At 42.4% G+C, this 23,295-nt stretch overlaps 1 protein-coding gene across 2 annotated transcripts in view; it reads right to left on the bottom strand.

Moving 5' to 3' along the window:
- Positions 1–6,646: 6,646 nt before the first annotated feature.
- Positions 6,647–23,295, bottom strand: part of ZMYM4 (zinc finger MYM-type containing 4) — a 191,873-nt gene continuing 175,224 nt past the window's right edge. For both annotated transcript variants that reach the window (XM_077481731.1, XM_077481730.1), the window contains exons 24-27: positions 12,122–12,233; positions 11,773–12,021; positions 11,348–11,477; positions 6,647–9,788 (exon numbers count right to left, since the gene is read on the bottom strand). In XM_077481731.1, coding sequence (XP_077337857.1) covers positions 9,584–9,788; positions 11,348–11,477; positions 11,773–12,021; positions 12,122–12,233 — 696 coding nt within the window. In that variant the 3' untranslated portion in view covers positions 6,647–9,583. The remainder of the gene's footprint in view (positions 9,789–11,347; positions 11,478–11,772; positions 12,022–12,121; positions 12,234–23,295) is intronic.

The raw sequence follows: 23,295 nt of genomic DNA, 5'->3' as shown, positions 1-23,295 counted from the left end.
GCGGTTGGGATATTTGTGCCCAAGCCTGGTAAGGACCCGGAGGAGTGTGCGTCTTACAGGCCCATCTCTTTGATCAATGCAGATGCTAAATTATTGGCAAAAATTTTAGCTCTTAGGCTGCGAAGAGTAATAGAAGATTTGGTGCATGTGGATCAAACCGGCTTTATGCCGGGTAAGGGCACTGATGTCAACATCCCCCAGCTATTCCTGAACCTGACTGCTCTGCATGACAACAGGGGGACGAGAGTCATAGCCTCTCTGGATGCATAGAAGGCTTTCGACTCCGTAGAGTGGAGGTACCTCTGGAAGGTACTACAAAAATTTGGGTTGGGGCCCAAGTACCTCCACTGGCTGAGTCTGCTGTATCGGACCCGAGAGCACGGATTAGGGTGAATGATTCCCCCACGGGGGCTTTTCTCCTCCAGGGGGGTACCCGACAGGGCTTCCTGCTGTCTCCTAGCCTATTTGCTTTGGCGCCGTTGGCGGTGCTGGTTAGGGAGTCCGAGTGGATTGTCGGACTCAGAGTGGGCCCTGTGGAGGAGAAAATCTCCCTGTATGCGGATGACGCCCTGCTGTATTTGCAGAATGCTGAGTAATCATTACAAGCTGCCCTTGAGTTATTTGATGAGTTTGGCAGGTTCTCTGGGATTTGCATTAATTGGTCCGAATCCGTGCTCTTCCCACTGGATGTGCGGGCCACGAATTTTGCAACTCAGACGGCGCTGAGGTGGGTTGAGAAGTTTACTTATCTGGGTATTAGAGTAACGAGGGACCTCCAATCGTTTCAACAATTAAATCTCCGCCCCATTGTGGCACAAATGAAGGACCACTGCTCCAAGTGGACTAATCTCCCCTTAAATTTATTGGGACGCATTAGTATTACTAAAATCATTTATTTGCCTAAATTTCTTTACATTTTCCGGAATTGTCCTGCGCAGTTACCCCAGGCTTTTTTCAGGGAGCTGGAGGGATGCCTTGGAGGCTTCTTATGGTGGGGCTCTACCCCTCGGATGGCCAGGGCTACCCTTTAGCTGCCGACCAGCGGGGGGGGGGGGGGGGGCGGGCGGCTGGCGCTGCCTAATATGCGGGTGTATTATTGGGCGGCCATGTTGGTGACGGTACGGTGGCTCGAACGGTCCAGGACGAACGCAGTTTGCCTGGAGGCTGCGATAACTGGTTCCCTTATGGAATTAAGAAATGTGGTGCATCGTGGATCCTCATGTCGCCCTGCCCTGCCCCACCAAAGTTACGGTACAGATCTGGGAGGCGGCTAGGAAGCGTTTCTTGGTCCCTAATAGGTGGTCTCCCCGCTGTCCATTGTGGGGAAACCTGTACCTTCCCCACTTCAGGACTATCCCGGACCCGCAGCTGTGGGCCAGATATGGTGTTAGGATCTTGGGGGATGTGATTTCCAATGGGACCCTTGTCCCATTCCGGGAATTAGCGGAGAAGCATGGCATGCCAGTGGGCATGCTCTTCAGGTACTGACAGCTACGGCATGCCTTCAAGGCGCAGTTCCCGGAGCCGTCGGTTCTTGGGGTGGATGTACTGGAGGGCCTGCTGGATCAGGAGTCCTTAGCGAAGCCCCTCTCTGCATTGTATTCGGTGCTGATCAGTAGTCGCCTAGGATGGAAGCGTTACGGGAAAAGTGGAAGGGGGATGTCCCAACTTTGGATAAAGAGGCCTGGGAGGAATGCTTCGAGAGGAGTATCAGTATTCTGATATCCTCTAAGGATAGGTTAATACAAACCAAATGTTTACATTGAGTGCACTTCACGCCTCAGAGACTGCACAGAATCTATCCGGATAGATCCCCAAATTGCCCAAGATGTCGGTCCCCCTGAAGGTTCGCTTCTACACATGTTTTGGGAGTGCCCACGCATCTCGCAGTACTGGTCTGCTGTTATGGAGTGTATTAATGAGCGTCGTCAGCTGAGCATCCCCCTGACGGCAGAGTTGGCCATCCATGATGATGAACAGAGACCCAGGTACACTAAACTGCTGATCTCATTGCTGCTCTTCTATGCAAAAAAACAAAAAAAAAACAAATACTTATTAATTGGACCTCACCCCTCCCACCTACACGAAGAGCTTGGGAAAAGACCATTGATGAAGTTCTGCCAATGTATAAATTGACATATACCAGTAGGGGGTGCCCCCCCCCCAGACGTTTATGAAAGTATGGCAACCTTGGGTAGGCCCGCTGTAATGACTGGCTGGGAGTCTTTCTGTGTCCTGTTCTCTCCCCCCCCCCCTCCCTTTCTTCCATCTGGGTTGTATGGACCCTGTCGAAGCGCAATGGATGCATCTCTTGGAGTTCAATGAGTCTATGTACACTGCTCTGTTTATGTTGCAAGATACTTTGCTATGTATTACGTGGATTTTGTACCATCTCTTTCTAATAAAGACCAACTTTCTTGTTAAAAATGGCCGCAGCAACTTCCTTCTCTTGTAACAAAGGAACCAGAGGATTTTGCCTGAGATGGTGGAAATACCAGATAAGAGCAGGGATTCAGAGACAATCACCCCCGATGGCCAAGTGTCCCAGATACTTACTACATTCTGGTGCTTATGAGGTGCTGTGCTATGCAGAGGCTGTGGGCATGTAAACAGACGTTTTAAACGTGGGTTACTATCTGTCAAGTTAAATCATTCAGGAGAGGTTGTAAAAAAAAAAAACGTCCTATGTGCATGAAGCCTTACTATTCAACTTGTTTTATGCTGTAGAGGTCCACAAATGCATGTTATTGTGCCCAGGGAACTGGAAAAATGATAGATAACGTCAGTACATCAACATGCACACATGGCTTTCCACTCATTTTAAATACCACTACTAAGGTAGTTTGTCTGCCAAACAAAAAACAGCCACACCAAAAAAAAACACTGGAGGACTGAAAATTGCTCCTTTGTTAACAGAGGCAATCACCAGTCCATGTCGCAGGGTCAAATTTTTACCCATCATGGCAGGAGCACCCCAGCAAGGCCTTCAGGGACTATACTTTCTCTCTCTCCCCCCCCCCCCCCCAAAGGGATCACTGCCCTGGATCTGTAAAGCATCCTGTTAGGTCATCCCATATGTAGTACTCTGGAGATCACTGTCCGCAGAATCCAGCACCTACCATCAACATTACAGGTCATACCAGCTCTTGCACACAGGGTCCAGGTACAGTTCCTGCTTTGCCTTCTAGTCAAAAGGACTGCACCAAATGAAGCCCTTCTCCAGCCAAGCAGGGGTGTTAAGATTAGGTCAGAAAATTAGGAGGATAAAATTCAATGATGGATGATGTATGTGCCTACTGATCCAAGGACACTGGCTAAAAATCTGAGGCTTAAAGAGGAACTGCAGTCTGTTCACACAATTTGTAATAGACATATTTGCCATGCTGAAACGTCCCTCCAACCACTTTGCATATTAATTTTATATATACCGTGATTTTGTACTTGCCAAATATGCTGCAGAAATGTCCCTCCACCAAGTCTGGCTGCAGCCATTTTAAGCGTTGACAACTGAAGCTGCTGCCTGTTCACTTCCTAAATTTACAGTCACACCTCCAGCTCTGCAGCTCTCCTTGGCATTAGGACTCATCCCTCCTCCCTTCCTGGCAAACTCTCACAATAGTGAGAGAGCTGGACATGTCATAAGCCTAGGCTAAGGACCAGACAAGAAACCGGATGTGGGCTGTATAAGGTATTTACTGGCAGAAAAAAAGTTTTACTATCCAAAGTTAAAACAAGGGCAGAATATTTAATAGATGGAAAGCTGAAAACATGACTGAAGGTCAACTTTAACTGAGCTGGAAGGGGGTTAGGCCTGAGTGAGGAATTCCTGCCTTTTTTGGTTAGTGTCCACTGAGGTGGCAGCATGACCAGAGTTTAACAAGACTCATGGCCACTCATTAACCACTTCCTGATCACCTTTTTCAGCCGGCGATTCCCTGCACCATGAGAATGATCATAGAGGCTGGTTTGGTGGCAAGAGGGGACCCCCCCCCACCTCCAGTGCTTCTACCGACTCACCGATGCCATCGGTGAGTCGGACATAGGATCCTCAGCCCTGGATGGTGACAATAGAAATTTCCGGCGGACCAGATGGCCGCCAGTCTTTATGATCGTTTGGAGGCCAGCGACGATTTTATGACGTCACGCCCAGCCTCTGCATTCAAATGCATGGCGTCGCCTTAGCTGGGAAGCAGAGATAGTTTTTTTTATTTTTTTATTATTTCAGGCTTCCCAGCCTAGGAGGTGAGATGTGGGGTCTTATTGACCCCATATCTCACTGTAAGGAGGACCGATTGTGCCATATTCCTATTAAGGGATGTTTACATTCCATGTAATAGGAATAAAAGTGATATATTTTTTTTAAAGTGTCAAACTAAAAGAACAAAAGTAAAACAATAACTTTTTTTTAAAGTGTCCTGGTGTGCTTGCACACAGAAGTGAGCGCCTAATGCTCGCCCACATATAAAAACGGTGTTCAAACCACACATGGGAGGTATTGTCGCGAACATTAGAGCAAGAGCAATAATTCTAGCCATAGACCTCTGTAACTCAAAACTTGTAACTAGTAAAAATGTTTAAAACGTTGCCTATGGGGATTTTTAAGTACCGAAGTCTGGCGCCATTCCATGAGTGTGTGCAATATTGAAGCGTTGTAGGTATCCATTTACTCGGTGTAACTTTATCTTTCACATTATGCAAAAAAATTGGGCCAACTTTAATGTTTTGTTTTTTTAAAGCATTAAACTTTTCCAAAATTTTTGTTTTGTTCGAAAAATTGCTGCACAAATACTGTGCTAGATAAAAAGTTGCAACGACCGCCACTGTATTGTCTAGGGCACGGGTGCCAAACTAGTGGCCCCCGGGGCCACATGTGGCCCGCAAGCTCCTGGGATGGCTGGTTGGCAAGCCCAGATTGCGGGTTCCCGACCCGGCATCCCAGAGCATTAGTGTTGTGAATGAAGCCAGCGGTAGAGGAAGCAAGTGGCTGCATAGCAGACACCTATAGGACAATGCTTCCTGTATAGCGTCACCTCCTGTCACAGGCGGAGTGATACCAAGTGCACTCTGCCTGGAAAAGCAACAGCTGGCAAGACCCGAATTGAAGACTGTTATTTAAAAGTGATGTTTAATACTATAATCTCAGTGTATATATGGGCATATCTGTTCTGCAGTGGTTACCGGGCTGCTTTCAAACTAATCTGCAGGTGCACTGCACCTGTGGGCTACCTGCGCTGAGCCATAGACTTCTGTTATTACCTACGGGTTTTGTGCACTTTCAGAAAGTGCACCACACCTGTAGGAAGTAACAGAATTCTATGGCAAAGTGCAGCTAACCGATAGAAAAGCCAGCAGTACACTGCTCTGGGTAAACCACAGCACATCAGTGTGAAAGCAGCCTTAGGCCCCTTTCACACGATTGGTCCAACCCAACCAGACCCTCCATTCACCTCTATGGAGCAACAAATGTAAAAAGACTTGTGTCTGAAGGGGATCTGTCCCCTACCATCTGGGCAGATCGGAGGGCCCATAGTAGAGTAGAGTGGGCTGTGTCCGTGTCTGCATATGCGGAGTGTACACAGACCTGTCATCTGCCCACTGTGGCCCGCGACCGGTTACCAAATCGCTTAAGTGGCCCTTGCTCTTCAAAAGGTTGGGCACCCCTGCTCTAGGGTCTTTGCTAAAAAAAATATATATATATATATATATATATATATATATATATATATATATATATATATATATATATATATATATATATATATATATATAATGTTTGTGGGTTCTATGTAATTTTCTAGCAAAAAAAGGATGAATTTTACATGTAGGAGAGAAAATGTCAGAATTGGCCTGGATGGGAAGGGGATAAAATTAGAAGAAAAGAGGTTTAACCTTAAACTAAGTAGAGGGTTCTTTACTGTAAGAGCGGCAAGGATGTGGAATTTCCTTCCACAGGCGGTGGTCTCAGCAGGGGGCGTTGGTAGTTTCAAGAAACTATTAAGCACCTGAACGAGCGCAACATACAGGGATATACAATGTAACACTGACTTATAATGACACACAGATTGGACTTGATGAACTTGTCTTTCAACCTCACCTACTATAACAAAAGTGAATATGAAGTACCCAGAGTCCTGTGATCTATAAATGAAAAACATACATTTTGTAATTTAAAGCTGAACACCAGGAAAACAGCTAACACAGATGAAATATGTAAATTAATATGAGAGCAGTTTCAGCCATCAGATTTGTATTTGTGTTCAATAATGAGCTTAAAACACAGCTCTGTCACACATCCCTGTCTGGCAGGGGAATGAATCTAACCTTTCTATGCCCCAGTTTCACTTTCACTTACAAGTCTCCTCCCTACCCCCCCCCCCCCACCTTGTGACTGGACAGTGAAAGGAGAAGCAGCACAATGATAATCTTCTATATGAAATTTCTCATCCTTTTCATTAATCTCAAATTTATCTTACAACTATGGCATCAATGTTTGTATCCCACTGCTCATAAACATGGCTCATTGCCTCTCCACAGCAGTTTATAGACATTTTGGTCATTGCAGTCTGTTAAAATGATAGTCTTTCCAGTACTAGGAGGAACCTATTGGTGATAAATTTGCATTGTATAGGCAAGTATTCACACAATATTGTTTTTGAAACCCATTTTAATATTTGGTCATAAATGTTACAGCTTCAAACTACAATGTAGTGTGAATACCTACCCAAGCAATATTTATTACAAATATATCTGATCCAAAAAATTGTTGCCCTCTAGCATTGCAGTTCAAATGTCCACAAACTCAACTATTTCATTATAACAAAATGTAGGTTCACTCTTTTTTTTTAAATTATACTAATCCAACCTACCTTATAGGTGAACTGACACTGAGAAAGTGGACTACAGTATAAAATTAAGCCAATGTAGATTTATGGTGTTCTGCATCATTTTATAAACCTTTACCCCCCCCCTCCCCCACCCCGCTTTTTCCATCTCAAAGTGCCTTTGTATACAGACTTTTGTTCGCTGACCATACAATTCAATGGGAAAGCCTTGAAGCAACTCAGAAGGTGGTCAACCACAAATTAGAGGCACCTCAAAGTGATCCCAAATGCAAGTTGAATGCACCTGAACATGTACTGGATTTGCCTTAATACACAAGCCATTACCAAGAAGACAGACTTCTGTGAATGGACAGCATGGTACACATTTGTTTTGTATTGATAACTGAAGATCATGTTTAATTTACAGCTGCATTTTGTACTACAAAGCTTATAGGTAGGTACACTTTCTTTTAAAGCCTCACCAAAATACATGTACTCTATTTATTGGGACCTTAGTTTGAAGTTGTTCCTTTTAACTTAGCAAAAATAACTGTGCTCCATTTTTGGTAAAATGTAAATGTTTTGTTTATATTTTTATTATTCAGTCTCCTTTAGGTAACCTAGCCCACTTGTTGCCTTGGATCTCAAAGCCACTTTGCAGTTTCATTTCTACAAGAGATTTTTACCATCTAAAAGCTAATATCTGGTGAATGAATAAAAGCAAATAATTAACCCATGAACATGGAAAAAGGGCAAGGAGCTTTTTCTTTTTATGCTTGCCATATAAAGCTCTGTACATAAAAAACACAAATCAGTTATTTATTGTACAAGCAGGGTAAAAGACACAAAATGTGACTACTTTGTCTTTAATATTAAACTCTTTAACTGCTAAAACAAAAAAAAAATAAAACAAAAAAACAATCAAAGACGTGAAAAATGAGACTCGTTACAACTCTTTAAAATACAAGGGGATAGCAACATAACACAATGAAACATGTTGAGGTCCCCTCCGATAGAAAAGAGTAATGAATAATCAGTGACATACAGAATAATTTGCTTCTCTCTGAACTCCAAAATCCTTCTTTTGAGAGTGCATGTTCTGCAAGAGTCTAGCAGATCTTCCATGATTTACAAATGCTAAAAATTCCTCTGGAAATGTACCCCCCTTTTCTTATTTCTACAATAAAAAAAATCCAAGCTATTTTTTAGGTTTCTCTGTTGTAAAGAGTAAGAGGGTTAATACAATTGAAGGTTTCTGAAAAAAATGGCGTTGTGTTTAATGCCCTTGGAAGGAAAGATGCATGGGTAATTAAAACTGTGTAACAATCAAATATTCAAGGGGGGTCTTGTAGAACATAATTTTCTTGCCATGTCTGAAACCAAGAACAAGAGCCATATACTTTTCAAATTCTTAGATTTTTCTCTTTTACGGTGCATCAAAACTATTTATTAACCTCGCTTCAAGGTTTCCTTTTTAAGCAACATAGCGCAATACCTGCCTTATATAAACTTAAAAAAAAATACAAAAATGAGACAAACGTGTTTGGTTTATTCTATTTACTGTATGCATCTGTAAATAGCAGGGCAAAAAAAACTTCTTAGAAGGAAAAAACTTTGGAGATATTTAAAAAAAACTTGTAGTGAAAATAGGCAACTTGTAGGTTTTTTTTTATATATATATTCTCAAAACCTGCAAACCATTCAGTTTTTACGGCTCTGTGGGGTAATTAATTAAATAGTGTGTATGTAAGCATATTTTTTCTAACAAAATGCAAAGCTGACAGATTTCAGTCTGCATTAGTTTTATAAATGTTCAGGATTCAGGTTTACGGTCTTGGTCACAGTGGGAATTCTGGGGGCTGAGATGTATAGAAGTAAATCCCAAATGATTTAATATCTGCCATCTTGTTATGTGATATAATTTTTTTTTTTTTTTTTAATCGGAGGTGCGTGCAGTTTCATATTGTTTTGCCATAGACTTATCCTTATTAAATGGTTTCCTCAGTGTAAACATCACAAGTCCTGTTTAAGCACAAGAGCTACATTGGTTGTGCCAATTCCACACTACAAGTGGTAGATCTGGTCTAATTGGTCTAATAACTATTTGCTACTGGTTTCAGTACTACTGGTTTCCAGTGTAGAATAGCAATGTAATTACGTGGACAGAGAAAACGCCAAATATGGAGTATGTGACCCCCCCCACAATTACTGGGTAAATGTTACGTTGATTGTTTAATTGGAAGGATGCCAAAACTCCTTGGAAAGTCAAAATGGCTTGCTACAGAGTTTACATATATGTTCAAACTTTCATTGAATAAAGTAAAATGGGTGACACCTTTATGCACCCTTTACAGTGTTACACAACACTAGTGTGAAGAGACTCTTGTCTTAACCCTTTCAGCTGCTCCTACTATATTTCTGCAGTAGAGAGAGTTAAAAGCAATCACCCCTATGCTCCAGTTACAAACAAATTACAGTTCCTACTTTGGGGTTTAACACCTAAAGTCAGGTGTACAATTTAGAGTCCATTTCTCATCTCTGTGCCGGCCACAAAGATATAGGGCTGTTATGTCCATATCCTGTTTAGAACCCGCAGGGAAATGCTTATATATAAACAGGGATGGACTCATGGGCAAAAAGGGCAGTGTATCAGTTCCAGGTGAGAAAGTTCACAGTTTAGTGCTTGCCCAGCCCAGCTTCATGTAGAACATATAGTACTTAGGGCTTTGGAAGTTGGAAAGATGGGAGGATCTGAAGAAACTTTAATCAGATAGTTCCCCTTCTGAGTCCTCTTTCGCTTTGGTCAGCTCTTCGTGAATTTCTCGAACCATAAGGATGCGAGTCAGCATGCTGTCCAATGTGCCCAGGTCAATGGGCATGGTGGAGAACCACATAGGGCTATTGGGTACACAGGAGCGCTCTGGCTGAAGGTAAAAGACATCACTCCGCTGCTTTACACTTTCAGAACTGTAAAAGACAGAAGAGGACATTTAAATCAACATTAGCAATGTCTAGGCTCCATTATAGGCGTTAAGGAAAAGCAGAAATGCACACATATATATTCTCAAAAACGTATACCAAACAGTAAAGGCCTTGCATGCCATTTGGAGTTTTTCCATTCCTAACCTATTGCTTTTCCTAAGGTGTATGTAAATGCTAACACAAATTTCTCTTTTATGCTCTCCTTTGGTTTGTTAATGGTTATAGTAAAGTAGTTGTAAGGGTAGGTTTTTTTTACTTTAACGCATTCTCTACATTAAGGTAGAATTTTTTTTTTCTGCAACAGGTCTTCTGAGGCCCTAAAATGCCAGGATAGTACAAATACCTGCAAAATGACCCCTTTTGGGAAAGCTGACAGTCCAAGGTATTTGTTAACTGGCATGGTGAGTTTTCTGAAGTTGTAATTTCTTGAAAGATGATTAAATAACATTTTTGTTTTGTTTTTTTACACATAGTCACCAGAGCAGAACAGCATCATCATATGACTGGTGTGGCAGCAATTAGGGACATTGACTAGTGACAGTGTGTTAAAAAAAAAAAAAAAAAAAAACTTTTCCCTACATACTGTGACAAGAGATGTACAGTGCTACCATGGCAACATTTTTTACACTATGATTTGTACCATGTGATCGCCATGACCACAGTGATGAATGTACACAATAAATGGCTATGAATGAAAGACATTCATTTTGTACAATGGTAATGTGATCACATGGTACCACCAGTGGACCAGTACATTGATTTCTCATCCACTGTGTCTGGTGGACAGAGCGGGTGACAGATTGCGCTATAGCACAATCCTTAGGGCGTGCACAAGGCATGATCCTGGGTGGACATCATATGTCATCTACCCAGAATGGGAGAGCTCCCGCTTGTCCATCATTTGACAATAGGCCAGGCGGGAAGCAGTTAATGTGGCCCCAGAGCTATTATCATAGGGGTGGGACAGAAATTCCTCTTTAAGCTGGCCATACACAGTTACACTAACAGATTCCTGGTTAATGTGTAACAGTGTGAAAGTGGGAAGAGATGGTTAAGAATGCAGTGCAGCCAGTGAGGGGAGAAAATCCAGAAGTATTCAAATACACTTTCTTGCTACATTAATTCCTGGCATCCGCTGCAAAGAAGAATGGTACATCGTCTCTGACACACAGGAAAAGAAGACTGAAACTCCCATTTTCTATGAGCACTTGGCCAAGGCTGAGAATCATGTGCCATGAGCAGCTAGTCAGGGATATGTACATACAGAGAGAAAACAGTGTCAGAACCCAAGTGAGTGAGAGAAGGAAGTTTCAATTCCTTTGAGAAAAAAAAAAAAAAAAAAAATATATATATATATATATATATATATATATATATATATATATATATATATATATATATATATATATATATATATATATATATACATATATACATACACACACACACACACACACACACATATATATATATATATATACATACACACAGACACACACCTCTCAGATTGGGATTATACTAAATCCTAAAACCAGAGCACTTACCATTTGGATAAGTAAAATTCATATAGTCTGACAGGACACCTGAGGGGATTGTCTGTGTTCTCAGCCATCTCCATCACAAACTGACCATCCTCTTCCTCTAACCTTTTTCGCTTGCCACCTGTTACTTTTTCTGTAATGCAAAAAAGTGAATTTAGAAAAAAAAAAAAAAAAGGATCTTGCTCTCCTTTACGTCTTGTATGGTGTAACATGTTATCTGCTTTCATGGCAAGCCCTTGCAAGCCACCATTAATTGTGGACCGATACAAAGATGGGTATAAGCTCTTTAGCTAACCTGTTGTTCAAGGGAGAAGTTCTCCTTAAAGAGGGGAAAACCGCTTTCTAAACATCACATTTAATGGTCTATAATTTTTTGGAAATATTTTTTTTAAAATGGTAAAAGTTTTTTTGAATAAAAATACACACACCATGTTCTGACTCCTGCTTTGGAAAAGGGGGCATAAAGCGCAGGTAGGTGGTTTTCGTGTTGTATTTCAGAGTTTTTGTACGTCTCATGACATAGGCAAAGGAGAGTTGATGGTGTTCTGTCACAGTCTTTAACTGGAAGAATTTGGTGGTGAAGAATAAAAGGGTGTTGAGAAGGATGATAGGCGAGTAGGCACCGAGCTGCTTACACTCCCACAAATGTTCTTCTTCGATCCTTGAAAACAAATAACCTGGAAAAGAGATTAAAAGGCAGCTAAAACGGACCTGTAATAGCACATTTTTATAGACATACAAATGTTGCCAACATATGGAAACTTGTGTATGGCTTACCATTAGGTAACAGAGGTGGGTGCCAATTCTTCAACAGCTTTGTAAGTTCCACCATAAACCTGGAGTAGGGTTCCATAAAGATATTATCTATCCGCCCATTTTCAAAAAGATACTGAAAAATAAGGAGAGAAAGATCATTTGTCATATTGAGGTTATATAACCTCTGATGTAGTCCGCTGGTACCAGGAAAACTGGCCTAGTTTTGGCCCTCTATACCAGTGGTTCATCTGTTTGACTGCATGCCCTTACAACTTGAAGCCCTGTTTAGAGGCGTATAACCACTTGGCACTTTATTTTTGTATGTGCATATGATAAGTTTAAAACTCAACTATGGATTTGTACTTTCTATTCACATGAGGAGTCCAGATCTAGAGACCTCATTTACAAAAAAAAATAAAAAATTTGATAAGACAGAACAGAGATGGGCAACAAAAATGGTGAAATGGTATGGTAGGAGGGATAAAACATACCAGGAGACAGTTCAGGAACTTAATGTACAGTCTGGAGGAAAGAGGAGACATGACTGAAATTTTTTAATTAACCACTTCCCACCCGGCCAATGTACATATACGGCCGGGTGGGAGCTCTCTATTTCTGAGTGGACGTTCCTGAACGTCCCTCAGGAGGAGAGGGGATTGCGCGCGTACCCGCGCAGCGGCACGATCCCGATGCGCTCGTGTCACCCGGACACGGCGCATCTCGGATCGGCAGGAGGGCTCTGATTGGCCCTCCTGATCACATGACCGGTGTGTCTAATCACAGCTGCCATGTGATGTAAACAAACAGCCGGTTGCTAGGCAATCGGCTCCTCCTCTCCTCACACAGAAGTCATCGCTGAGGAGAGGAGAGCAGATCGCTGCAGCCGGCTGATGATCAGTGAGTATGAGCTGTTTTTTTACAGCTTTTTACTCACTGATCACCAGCCTAGTGTAAACACACAACACAGTATAAACACAATGTCCCCACATTTGACCCCAAATAATAAAAACATGTCCCCCACATATGTCCCACTAAAATCACATGTTCCAATGATTATCTGTACACACGTCCGTGATCACCTGCACACATCTGTACATGATCATTTGCGTACATATGTCCATGATCACACAAACCAATTATTATAAACTTAACCAAAATGTTTTTTACCAGTAGCAGAATACATTTTGGCTTCAATTTATGACAAAATTAGATTTTATTGGATTTCTTTTAAAATAGAAAGAAGAAAATATTGTTTTTTTTTCCAAATTTCCGCTCTTTTTTCGCTTGTATCACAAAAAAATTAAAAACGGAGTCATTAATAAATAACACCGAAATAAAGCTCTATTTGTGTAAACAAAATGATAATTTAATTTGGGTACAGTGTAGCATGACCGCGCAATTGTGAGAACAATGAAAGCTAAAAATTGGGCTGCGAAGGAAGGGGGCGAACGTGCCCAGTATTGTAGTGGTTAAGGAAGTGAATACGGTTCAGGAGGGCAGTATTTTCAACAAAGAAAATGAGATCGAGAACACAGGGACAACCTCAAACTAGCAGGAAGAAAGTTTAAAAAAACCCTTATTATTTTACAGAAAGAGTAGTTGATCCGTGAAATAAACTATATATACAGTGCTCAGAATAAATGAGTATGCCCCTTTTGAAATGTAAGCTTTTAATCAATATCTTAATGAACACAAGAACAATTTCCAAAATTTTGACAAAACTGAGTTTTATAGAACATTTGTCTAGCTCATTACATGAAAGGTTTATATAACTTGAATTACAAAAGCTTCAGTTTTATTCAAATGAATTGATGCAAAAATGAATGCACCCCAAAACAAAAACGACTAAATCTAGTATTTTGTATGACCTCCATGATTTGTAAAGACAGCACCAAGTCTTCTAGGCATGGAATGACATATTGCAACATCTACCTTTTTCCATTCGTCAGGAACGACCTCTTTTAGAGCCTAGATCAGTGATGGTGAACCTTGGCACCCCAGATGTTTTGGAACTACATTTCCCATGATGCTCAACTACACTTCAGGGTGCATGAGCATCATGGGAAATGTAGTTCCAAAACATCTGGGGTGCCAAGGTTCGCCATCACTGGCCTAGATACTGGTTGGAGAAGTAATGCTCAACTTGTCTCTTCAGAATTTCCCATAGGTGTTTGATTGGGTACAGAACAGGAGACATACTTGGCCACTGAGTCACTTTCACCCTGATATTCTTCATAAATGTAACAGTGCCCTCAGGTGTGTGTATTGGATCATTGCCGTGTTGGAAACATGCACGACAACCAAGGGCACAGGGTGATGGTAGCATCTTCTTTCAATGTGGAGCAATACATCTGTGAACTTATGATACCAACAATTAAATGCTGTTCCCCGACACCAGCAGCACTCATGCAGCCCCACAGAAAGACACTGCCACCATGTTTCACTGTAGGCATCATGCATTTTTCTTTGTACGCACCTTTGCGATGCCATACAGCTTTGAAGCCATCAGCTCCAAAAACATTTATCTTGGTCTCATTAAGAGTCCCAGTAGTCTTATTTTTCAGCGTGGGCCCTGGCAAATTCTAGGCAAGCTTTTTTTGTGCATGGGCTTTAGGAGAGGCTTCCTTCATGGATGAAACCCATGCATGCCATTTCTCTGCAGTGTACACTGTAGTGTCACAGGAAACCATCACCTCAGTTTGGCTTTTTACTTCTTTAGCTAACTGCAGTGAACCTGTATGGCGATTTTCTTCAAACCTTCTCATGAGAAGACACTCCTGTAGAGGTGGTAACTTCCATGGACAGCTTGGATGTCTTTGAGATGGTTGCAGTTCCATCTTTGTTAAATTTTTGTAGTAAAGCTTTGCTGCTCTGCTTGTAGCCTTCACCTTTCTTTTGTAAAGAAATAATTTTCTTTCTCAGACCTTGTGACATTTCTCTTCCATGTGGTGCCATTGCCGACAGCACAAAATGGGAAGGGGTTTTCTTTGCTAAAGACGAAGTAAACCCCGATAGGTTTTACTTCCTCTTGCTCCCCGCAAGGCCTGCAAACGAAAAGCATAATGGGCTAGTATGCATCGAATACTAGCCCATTATATGAGACTTGCCTAAACCCATGCTGTCCCCTGTGGAGGCCGCGTCTATCTTGCCCCTCTTCCTTCCAGGGCCCCAGACTCTGGCTCTGTGACTGGCCAGAATCGCAGGATGTCACTCCGGCACATGGGTGCAGGAGCCGTCAGTCATGGCTACAAGTGAAATATCTCCCAATCGGCACATGTTGAGGAGATATTTCCACTACCTATAGGTAGGCCTTATTCTAGGCTTACCTATAGGTAAAAGTCACCAAAAAGGGTTTACAACCACTTTAACTACTTCCCACCCGCCCAATGTACATATACAGGCGGGTGGGAGCCGCCTCCTTCTGACTGGACGTTCAGGAACGTCCTTCAGAAGGAGGGGGATCGTGCACACGTAGCGGCGTGATCCCGATGCGCTCGTGTCACCCGGACACGGCGCATCTCGGATCGGCAGGAGGGCTCTGTGATTGGCCCCCCTGATCACATGACGGCCGTGTCCAATCACAGCCGTTATGTGATCAAAACAAACAGCCGGTTGCTAGGCAATCGGCTCCACCTCTCCTCACACGGAAGTCATCGCTGAGGAGAAGAGAGCAGATCGCTGCAGCCGACTGGTAATCAGTGAGTATGAGCTGTTTTACAGCTTTTTACTCACTGATCACTAGTCTAGTGTAAACCTACGTCCCCAAAATACACATGTCACCACACATGTCCCCAAATAATAAAAAGACATGTCCCCAAATAAAAAAACACATGTCCCACTAAAATCACATGTCCCAATGATTATCTGCACACATGTACATGATCACCTGCACACATCTGTACATGATCATTTGCGTACATATGTCTGTGATCACACAAACCAATTATTATACACTTAACGGATTTTTTTTTTACCAAAAACATGTAGCAGAATACATTTTGGATTACATTTATGACAAAATTTGATTTTATTGGATTTCTTTTAAAATAGAAAAAAAAAAAAAAAAAATTGTAAAAAATATATTTTTTTTAAATTTTTGCGTTTTTTGCGCTTATATTGCAAAAAAAAAAAAAAAGGAAGAAAGAAAAAATAAAAAAAATAAAAAACGGAGCCGTGAATAAATACCACCAAAATAAAGCTCTATTTGTGCGAACAAAATGATAAAAATTTCATTTGGGTACAGCGTAGCATGACTGTACAATTGTCATTGAAATTGCGAGAGCGATGAAAGCTGAAAACTGGGCTGGGAAGGAAGGGGGCGAAAGTGCCCTGTATTGTAGTGGTTAAATAAAGCCCTTTATAATCAACAGTCTGCTGGACACCTTTTTAATGAATTACACTTAACTGTAGTTTAATTCTTGTTAATTAGGATTTTGCCATCTAAAATTTAGCTTTGCGCTTAAGAATTTCACTGGGGTGTATTCAATTTTTTCAATTTGGTAGGACAATTAGCAACAGGTCTGGCCATGACACTTATATCTGGAAATACGAAGAAAGGTTTGATGCTGTTACTAGCAACAGATTTGTGCACTACAAATTACAGATATCTACTGAGGCGCACAAATGTAAAACTTTGCAAGCTTAGTGAGAACCGTATGACGTAATTTGCAATGGGTCTGTGCATAACACCTACACCTAGAAAGGAGTTTGTATCAGCTATAAGAAATACAATGAGAACTGTTTGATAGGGACAGATTGCAAGCATAATTGTAATGCACAAAACAAGTGGAGTGAACACTTAAAAGGTACTAGCACATAAGCCCTCACATTGAGTTGTCTAACCCATTTAGCAACATTGCCATACACTGTTCGAAGCTCGGCCATTCGAACCATGCATGGGACAAGTAGATCAATCGATAAATTTGGGTACAGCCAGCCTTCTGATTTTAGAGATTATCGCTAGCAATGACCGTCTTCACCTCGTGGGGGATGCCCGCCAGGAGAATACAATGGCTCGGCAGAAGGGATTCCCATATCAAACACATCTGTGTTGCTAGAGGAATCAAGGACATTTCTCAACTGCAACCACAGTATATGGCCGGAATTAGAAACAGGATTTCCTTTATGAAGACATGTGCAAAACAGTGAGTCTGTCCATTTGATAGCCACAGCCTCCGACAGCTCTGACCATATCCATATAATGTAAAGCAATTGCTCTGGGGTGCTTTGAGGCAGGGCACAATGTGAGGACAATGTCCTCATTGAATTGAAAGGCTGGTACCACCTTAGGCAAAAAGTAGTGTCTTAGACACAAGACCACTTTATCCATGTGAAGAATCAGGAAGATGGAATGGATCAGGATGGAATGGATAAGGCTAAAAATGGTCAGTTAAGAGTACTTAACCACTTTCCTTACTGGGCCTATTTTGGCGCCCCTCTCCTACATGTAAATTTTTTTTGCTAGAAAATTACTCAGAATCTGCATGCATACATGTTTTTTAGCAGACACCCTAGGGAATAAAATGCCAGTCGTAACTTTTTATGTCGCACTGTATTTTTAAAATGCGTTTTTTGGGGGGGAAAAAAACTTTCATGAATTAAAAGTACAAAACAGTAAAGTTAGCCCAATTGTTTTGTATAATGTGTAAGATTCTACGCTAGTAGAATAGTAAATAGATATGCAATAGGTCACTCTTTAAAAATTGCGCACACTCATGGAAGGTGCCAAACTTCAGTACTTAAAAATCTCCATAGGCAACACTTTAAATAATTTTTTACAGGTTACCAGTTTGGAGTTAGAGGGGAGGTCTAGTGCTAGAATTTAATTAACCAGTTGCCGACCGCCGCACGCCGATGTACGTCGGCAGAATGGCACGGGCAGGCATAAGGACTTACATGTACGTCCCTTGCCTCCCGCGGGTCGGGGGCCCGATCGGGCCCCCGCCCGGTGCCTGCGGCGGTCGGTTTTCGTCCGGGAGCGATCCGGGACGAGGGGGCGGCCATTCATTCATGGCCACCCCCTCGCGATCGCTCCCGACGAATAGAAATCCCGGTGACATCACTTCCTCTCCTGTAATGTAAACACAGGAGAGGAAGTGATGTATTCTCTCCTCCGTGTCTGTATTTTTCGTTCCGACACGGAGGAGAGCGGATCGGTGAGTTGCACCAACACTCTACACACACAGTAGAACATGCCAGGCACACTCACACCCCCCCTTTACCCCCCGATCACCCCCCCAATTACCCCTGCCCCCCAGTCACAGTGACACCAATGTCATTTTTTTTTTTTTTTTGCATTGGTGTCATTTGTGACTGTAATAACTGTTAGGGCAGTTAGAGTTAGCCCCCTTTAGTTCTAATGTACCCCCCTAACCCCCCCAATAAAGGTTTAACCCCGTGATCACCCCCCGTCGCCAGTGTCACTAAGGCTGGGTTCACATTGCAGCGGTTTATGAGAACGAATGTGATTCGCACCGCACTGCAGTGCAAATCACATCCGATCTCTGTGCGATTCGAGTTCAGCCATTCGCCGCACCGCCACACCCGCCGCAAATTCGCACGGGACCCTTTTTTTGGCCCGCAGCAGAATCGGATCGCATGGGTGTTCACACCATGCGATCAGAGTTTGCAGATCGCACTGCGATATGCGAACTGATCTGGGGGTGTCAGTAACATTTCACTGACACTCCCAGCAGTTCGCATAGGGCAGTGTGAACTGCCGCCGGGAGGCATGCGATGCGGGAACCCGCCGCGGATTCGCGGCGTTTCCGCATCGCTCCAGTGTGAACCCAGCCTAATAAGCGATCATTTTTCTGATCGCCGTATTAGTGTCACAGGTGACGCTAGTTAGGCAGGTAGGTATTTAGGTTCGCCGCAGCTTTTTATAGCGCCAGGGACCCCCATATACTACCGCATAAAGCCCCCTGATTGCCCCCTAGTTAACCCTTTCACCAGTGATCACCATATAACTGTTACAGGTGACGCTGGTTGGTTAGTTATTTTTTTATAGTTTCAGGGCACCCGCCATTTATTACCTAATAAAGGTTTAACCCCCTGATCACCCGGCGGGTGTCATTTGTGACTAATAACTGTTAGGGCAGTTAGGGTTAGCCCCCTTTAGTTCTAAGGTACCCCCCTAACCCCCCCAATAAAGGTTTAACCCCGTGATCACCCCCCGTCGCCAGTGTCACTAAGGCTGGGTTCACATTGCAGCGGTTTATGAGAACGGATGTGATTCACACCGCACTGCAGTGCAAATCACATCCGATCTCTGTGCGATTCGAGTTCAGCCATTCGCCGCACCCGCCGCAAATTCGCACGGGACCCTTTTTTTGGCCCGCAGCAGAATCGGATCGCATGGGTGTTCACACCATGCGATCCGAGTTTGCAGATCGCACTGCGATATGCGAACTGATCTGGGGGTGTCAGTAACATTTCACTGACACTCCCAGCAGTTCGCATAGGGCAGTGTGAACTGCCGCCGGGAGGCATGCGATGCGGGAACCCGCCGCGCATTCGTGGCGTTCCCGCATCGCTCCAGTGTGAACCCAGCCTAATAAGCGATCGTTTTTCTGATCGCTGTATTAGTGTCACAGGTGACGCTAGTTAGGCAGGTAGGTATTTAGGTTTGCTGCAGCTTTTTATAGTGCCAGGGACCCCCATATACTACCGCATAAAGCCCCCTGATTGCCCCCTAGTTAACCCTTTCACCAGTGATCACCATATAACTGTTACAGGTGACGCTGGTTGGTTAGTTATTTTTTTATAGTTTCAGGGCACCCGCCATTTATTACCTAGTCTCACTAGTGTACCCCTAAATTTAGTGGTGTCTACTTTCCAAAATGGGGTCATTTGGGGGGGGTTTGTGCCATCTTGGCATTTTATGGCCTTCAAAACTGTAACGCCCTTAGAAAGCCTGAAGGCGGTGCTTGGTTTTCGGGGGCCCCGTACGCGGCTAGGCTCCCAAAAAGTCCCACATATGTGGTATCCCCGTACTCAGGAGAAGCAGCAGAATTTATTTTGGGGTGTCATTTCACATATGCCCATGGCATGCGTGAGCAATATATCATTTAGTGACAACTTTGTGAAAAAAAAAAGTTTGTAATTTTCCCGCAACTTGTGGCAAAATATAAAATATTCCATGGACTCAACATGCCTCTCAGCAAATAGCTTGGGGTGTCTACTTTCTAAAATGGAGTCATTTGTGGGGGTTTTGTGCCATCTTGGCATTTTATGGCCTTCAAAACTGTAATAGGTAGTGAGAAGTGAACTCAAAAATTTACGCCCTTAGAAAGCCTGAAGGCGGTGCTTGGTTTTCGGGGCCCCGTACGCGGCTAGGCTCCCAAAAAGTCCCACATATGTGGTATCCCCGTACTCAGGAGAAGCAGCAGAATTTATTTTGGGGTGTAATTTCACATACGCCCATAGCATGTGTGAGCAATATATCATTTAGTGACAACTTTGTGTAAAAAAAAAAAAAAAATTTTTTTTTTTGTCATTATTCAATCGCTTGAGGCAAAAAAATAAAATATTCAATGGGCTCAACATGCCTCTTATCAATTTCCTTAGGGGGTCTACTTTCCAAAATGGGGTCATTTGGGGGGGTTTTGTACTGCCCTGCCATTTTAGCACCTCAAGAAATGAGATAGGCAGTCGTAAACTAAAAGCTGCGTAAATTCCAGAAAACGTACCTTAGTTTGTAGATGTGACAACTTTTGCGCAAACCAATAAATATACAATTATTGACTTTTTTTTTTACCAAAGACATGTGGCTGAATACATTTTGGCCTAAATGTATGACTAAAATTGAGTTTATTGGATTTTTCTAATAACAAAAAGTAGAAAATATCTTTTTTCAAAATTTGCGGTCTTTTTACGTTTATATCGCAAAAAATAAAAATCGCAGAGGCAATCAAATACCATCAAAAGAAAGCTCTATTTGTGGGAAGAAAAGGACGCAAATTTTGTTTGGGTACAACATTGCATGACCGCGCAATTACCAGTTAAAGCAGCGCAGTGCCAAAGTGTAAAAAGACCTCTGGTCATTTACCAGCAAAATGGTCCGGTCTGAAAGTGGTTAAGTAGGGGGGGGGGACAAAAAAAGGGGAAAAATGGGAAATGCAAGTTAAATCACTTATAGTAAAATAATAACTCTTGAAACGTTTGCCCCCTGGGGCGTTGTTGCCGTAACCAATTAGCATATAGAAAAAAAAAGGGAAGTACATGTCGGAAAGAACCGTCATGTGAAGCGGTTACTATTGGCAGCAAGTAATGGTTCCAAGAGATTTTTAAATGCCCAAAAAGGACAAAAATAATTTTATTTAAAAAATGTATTTAATTCAAAAATATTAATAAAAAATAAATATATACATACAAGTCATGCAGGTTATCCACATAACATCCAATGTCACAGACAAAAAGACACTCACAGGACACACATACATATACAACACACAACACACATCACAGGTCCGGACCAATTGCTATGAACCACCGTAACCACCATAGATATAATAGGTTATAATGAATCAATGAAATTTAGATATATTACAAGCGCATAGTTCTATGAACAAATTATACCTCTATGTGGTTTAAACATGGCTCAGAGCAAATTAGGGAAGAGGGGGAGGGGAGATGAGGTAGGTAGTTTAAATAGCAGCTATTGTAAATAAATTTTAGCTTAATAATAGGAAGTCCATTCAGTACTGAATATCTTTTTAAGAATACTATAGAACAATATTCCAGCAATACTCCAATGTTAGTTCACTCAAATTCATTCAAATCCTTTATGCAGAAGGAAAAAGATATTCTCTTAATTAGCGGTAGCTGACAATGAAAACACCTTAGCACAAGTCCATTTGTAACAATTTCCCCTCATTGATTGTGTATCTGTCGGCTCTTTTCCAAAGTTAGCTCCAGGCAATCTTTACAGGTATCTAGAAGCCAATCTACTTTAGGTTTTTTATCTAGTACTTTACTACTTTCATGTGAATACCGACATTTGGGTAGTGCTAGAATTGTTGCTCTCGCTCTAACGCATGCGGCGATACCTCATGTGTGGTTTGAACGGCGTTCACATATGTGGACGTACGTGTGCGTTCGCTTCACTGCGCGAGCACACGGGGGTGCTTTAAATTTTTACTATTGTTTATTGACCTTCATTTTTATTTTTTACACTTTCACTTTAATTTTTTTGAGCACTTTTATTCCTATTACAAGGAATGTAAACATTTCTTGTAATAGGAATGGTGCGTGACAGGTCCCCTTTATGGAGAGATGTGGGGTCTATGAGACCCCACATCTCTCCTCCAGGCTGGAAAGCATGAAATAAAAAAAAAATAAAGATCCCATGCTTTCCAGCCGCGGCTTTGTTTACAATCGCGGGCCGGACGTGATGTCATAAGGTCGCGCCTGGGTCTCTGGCGATCAGAGATGACTGGTGACCATCTGGGTTGCTGGAAATCTCTATGGTCATCATCCGGATGCGGCGGATTCTTTCGCCGGGTCCCCGATGGCACGGGAGAGCCTGGAGAAGCACTGGAGGGCGGCCAGGGGGCGTCCCCTCCCATCGCCTGTAAGAACGATCAATAGGCGGAACTGCCGCTATTATCATTCTTATGGTGCACAGAATGGCTGGCACTAAAATAAGATATTTGGATGATGCCTGTAGCTGCAGGCATCATTCAGATATCCCACTGAAATTCAAGGATGTCATATGATGTCCGTGGGCTTGAAGTGGTTAAAGTGTTACTAAATCCATGACAGTAAAATGTTATACTCACTGTGGAACCCAAGTGGTTAATCCTTTGCACTGTGGAAAAAGGCTGCTTGATCTTGTATACACAGATCCTGCTCTTCTTCCACTGACTCCAGAACATGTCTGGATAGTACGGAGCCTTTTGAGTCAGGCTGCACATGCTCAGTTTGGTGTGTATTGCTAGAGTCTTTTCCTCTTTTTCTTGGGAGGGTGCATGTGATCAGCACAGGGCCAATCAGCACTATCCAGACAGTCCTGCAACCTGATAGGACAGCTCAGTGCAGTATTAAAACAGCAATATACTGCCAATAAAAGGTAATTAAAAGTTTATGTTTACTAAAATAGATACATTTCCAGGTTCTGTGTACTCTGGGAGACCAGATATAGTGAATGCAGGCTCCTGGGTTTAGTAACACTTTAAGGCCAAATTCCAAGTCCC

Source organism: Lithobates pipiens, unplaced genomic scaffold (assembly GCF_037356315.1).
Source record: "Lithobates pipiens isolate NorthernLeopardFrog02 unplaced genomic scaffold, aLitPip1_a1.2 Scaffold_16, whole genome shotgun sequence".
In the NCBI taxonomy this organism is placed as follows: domain Eukaryota; kingdom Metazoa; phylum Chordata; class Amphibia; order Anura; family Ranidae; genus Lithobates; species Lithobates pipiens.
Note: the sequence above shows the minus strand (reverse complement) of the source record. Positions and strands in the feature narration are given on the sequence as shown.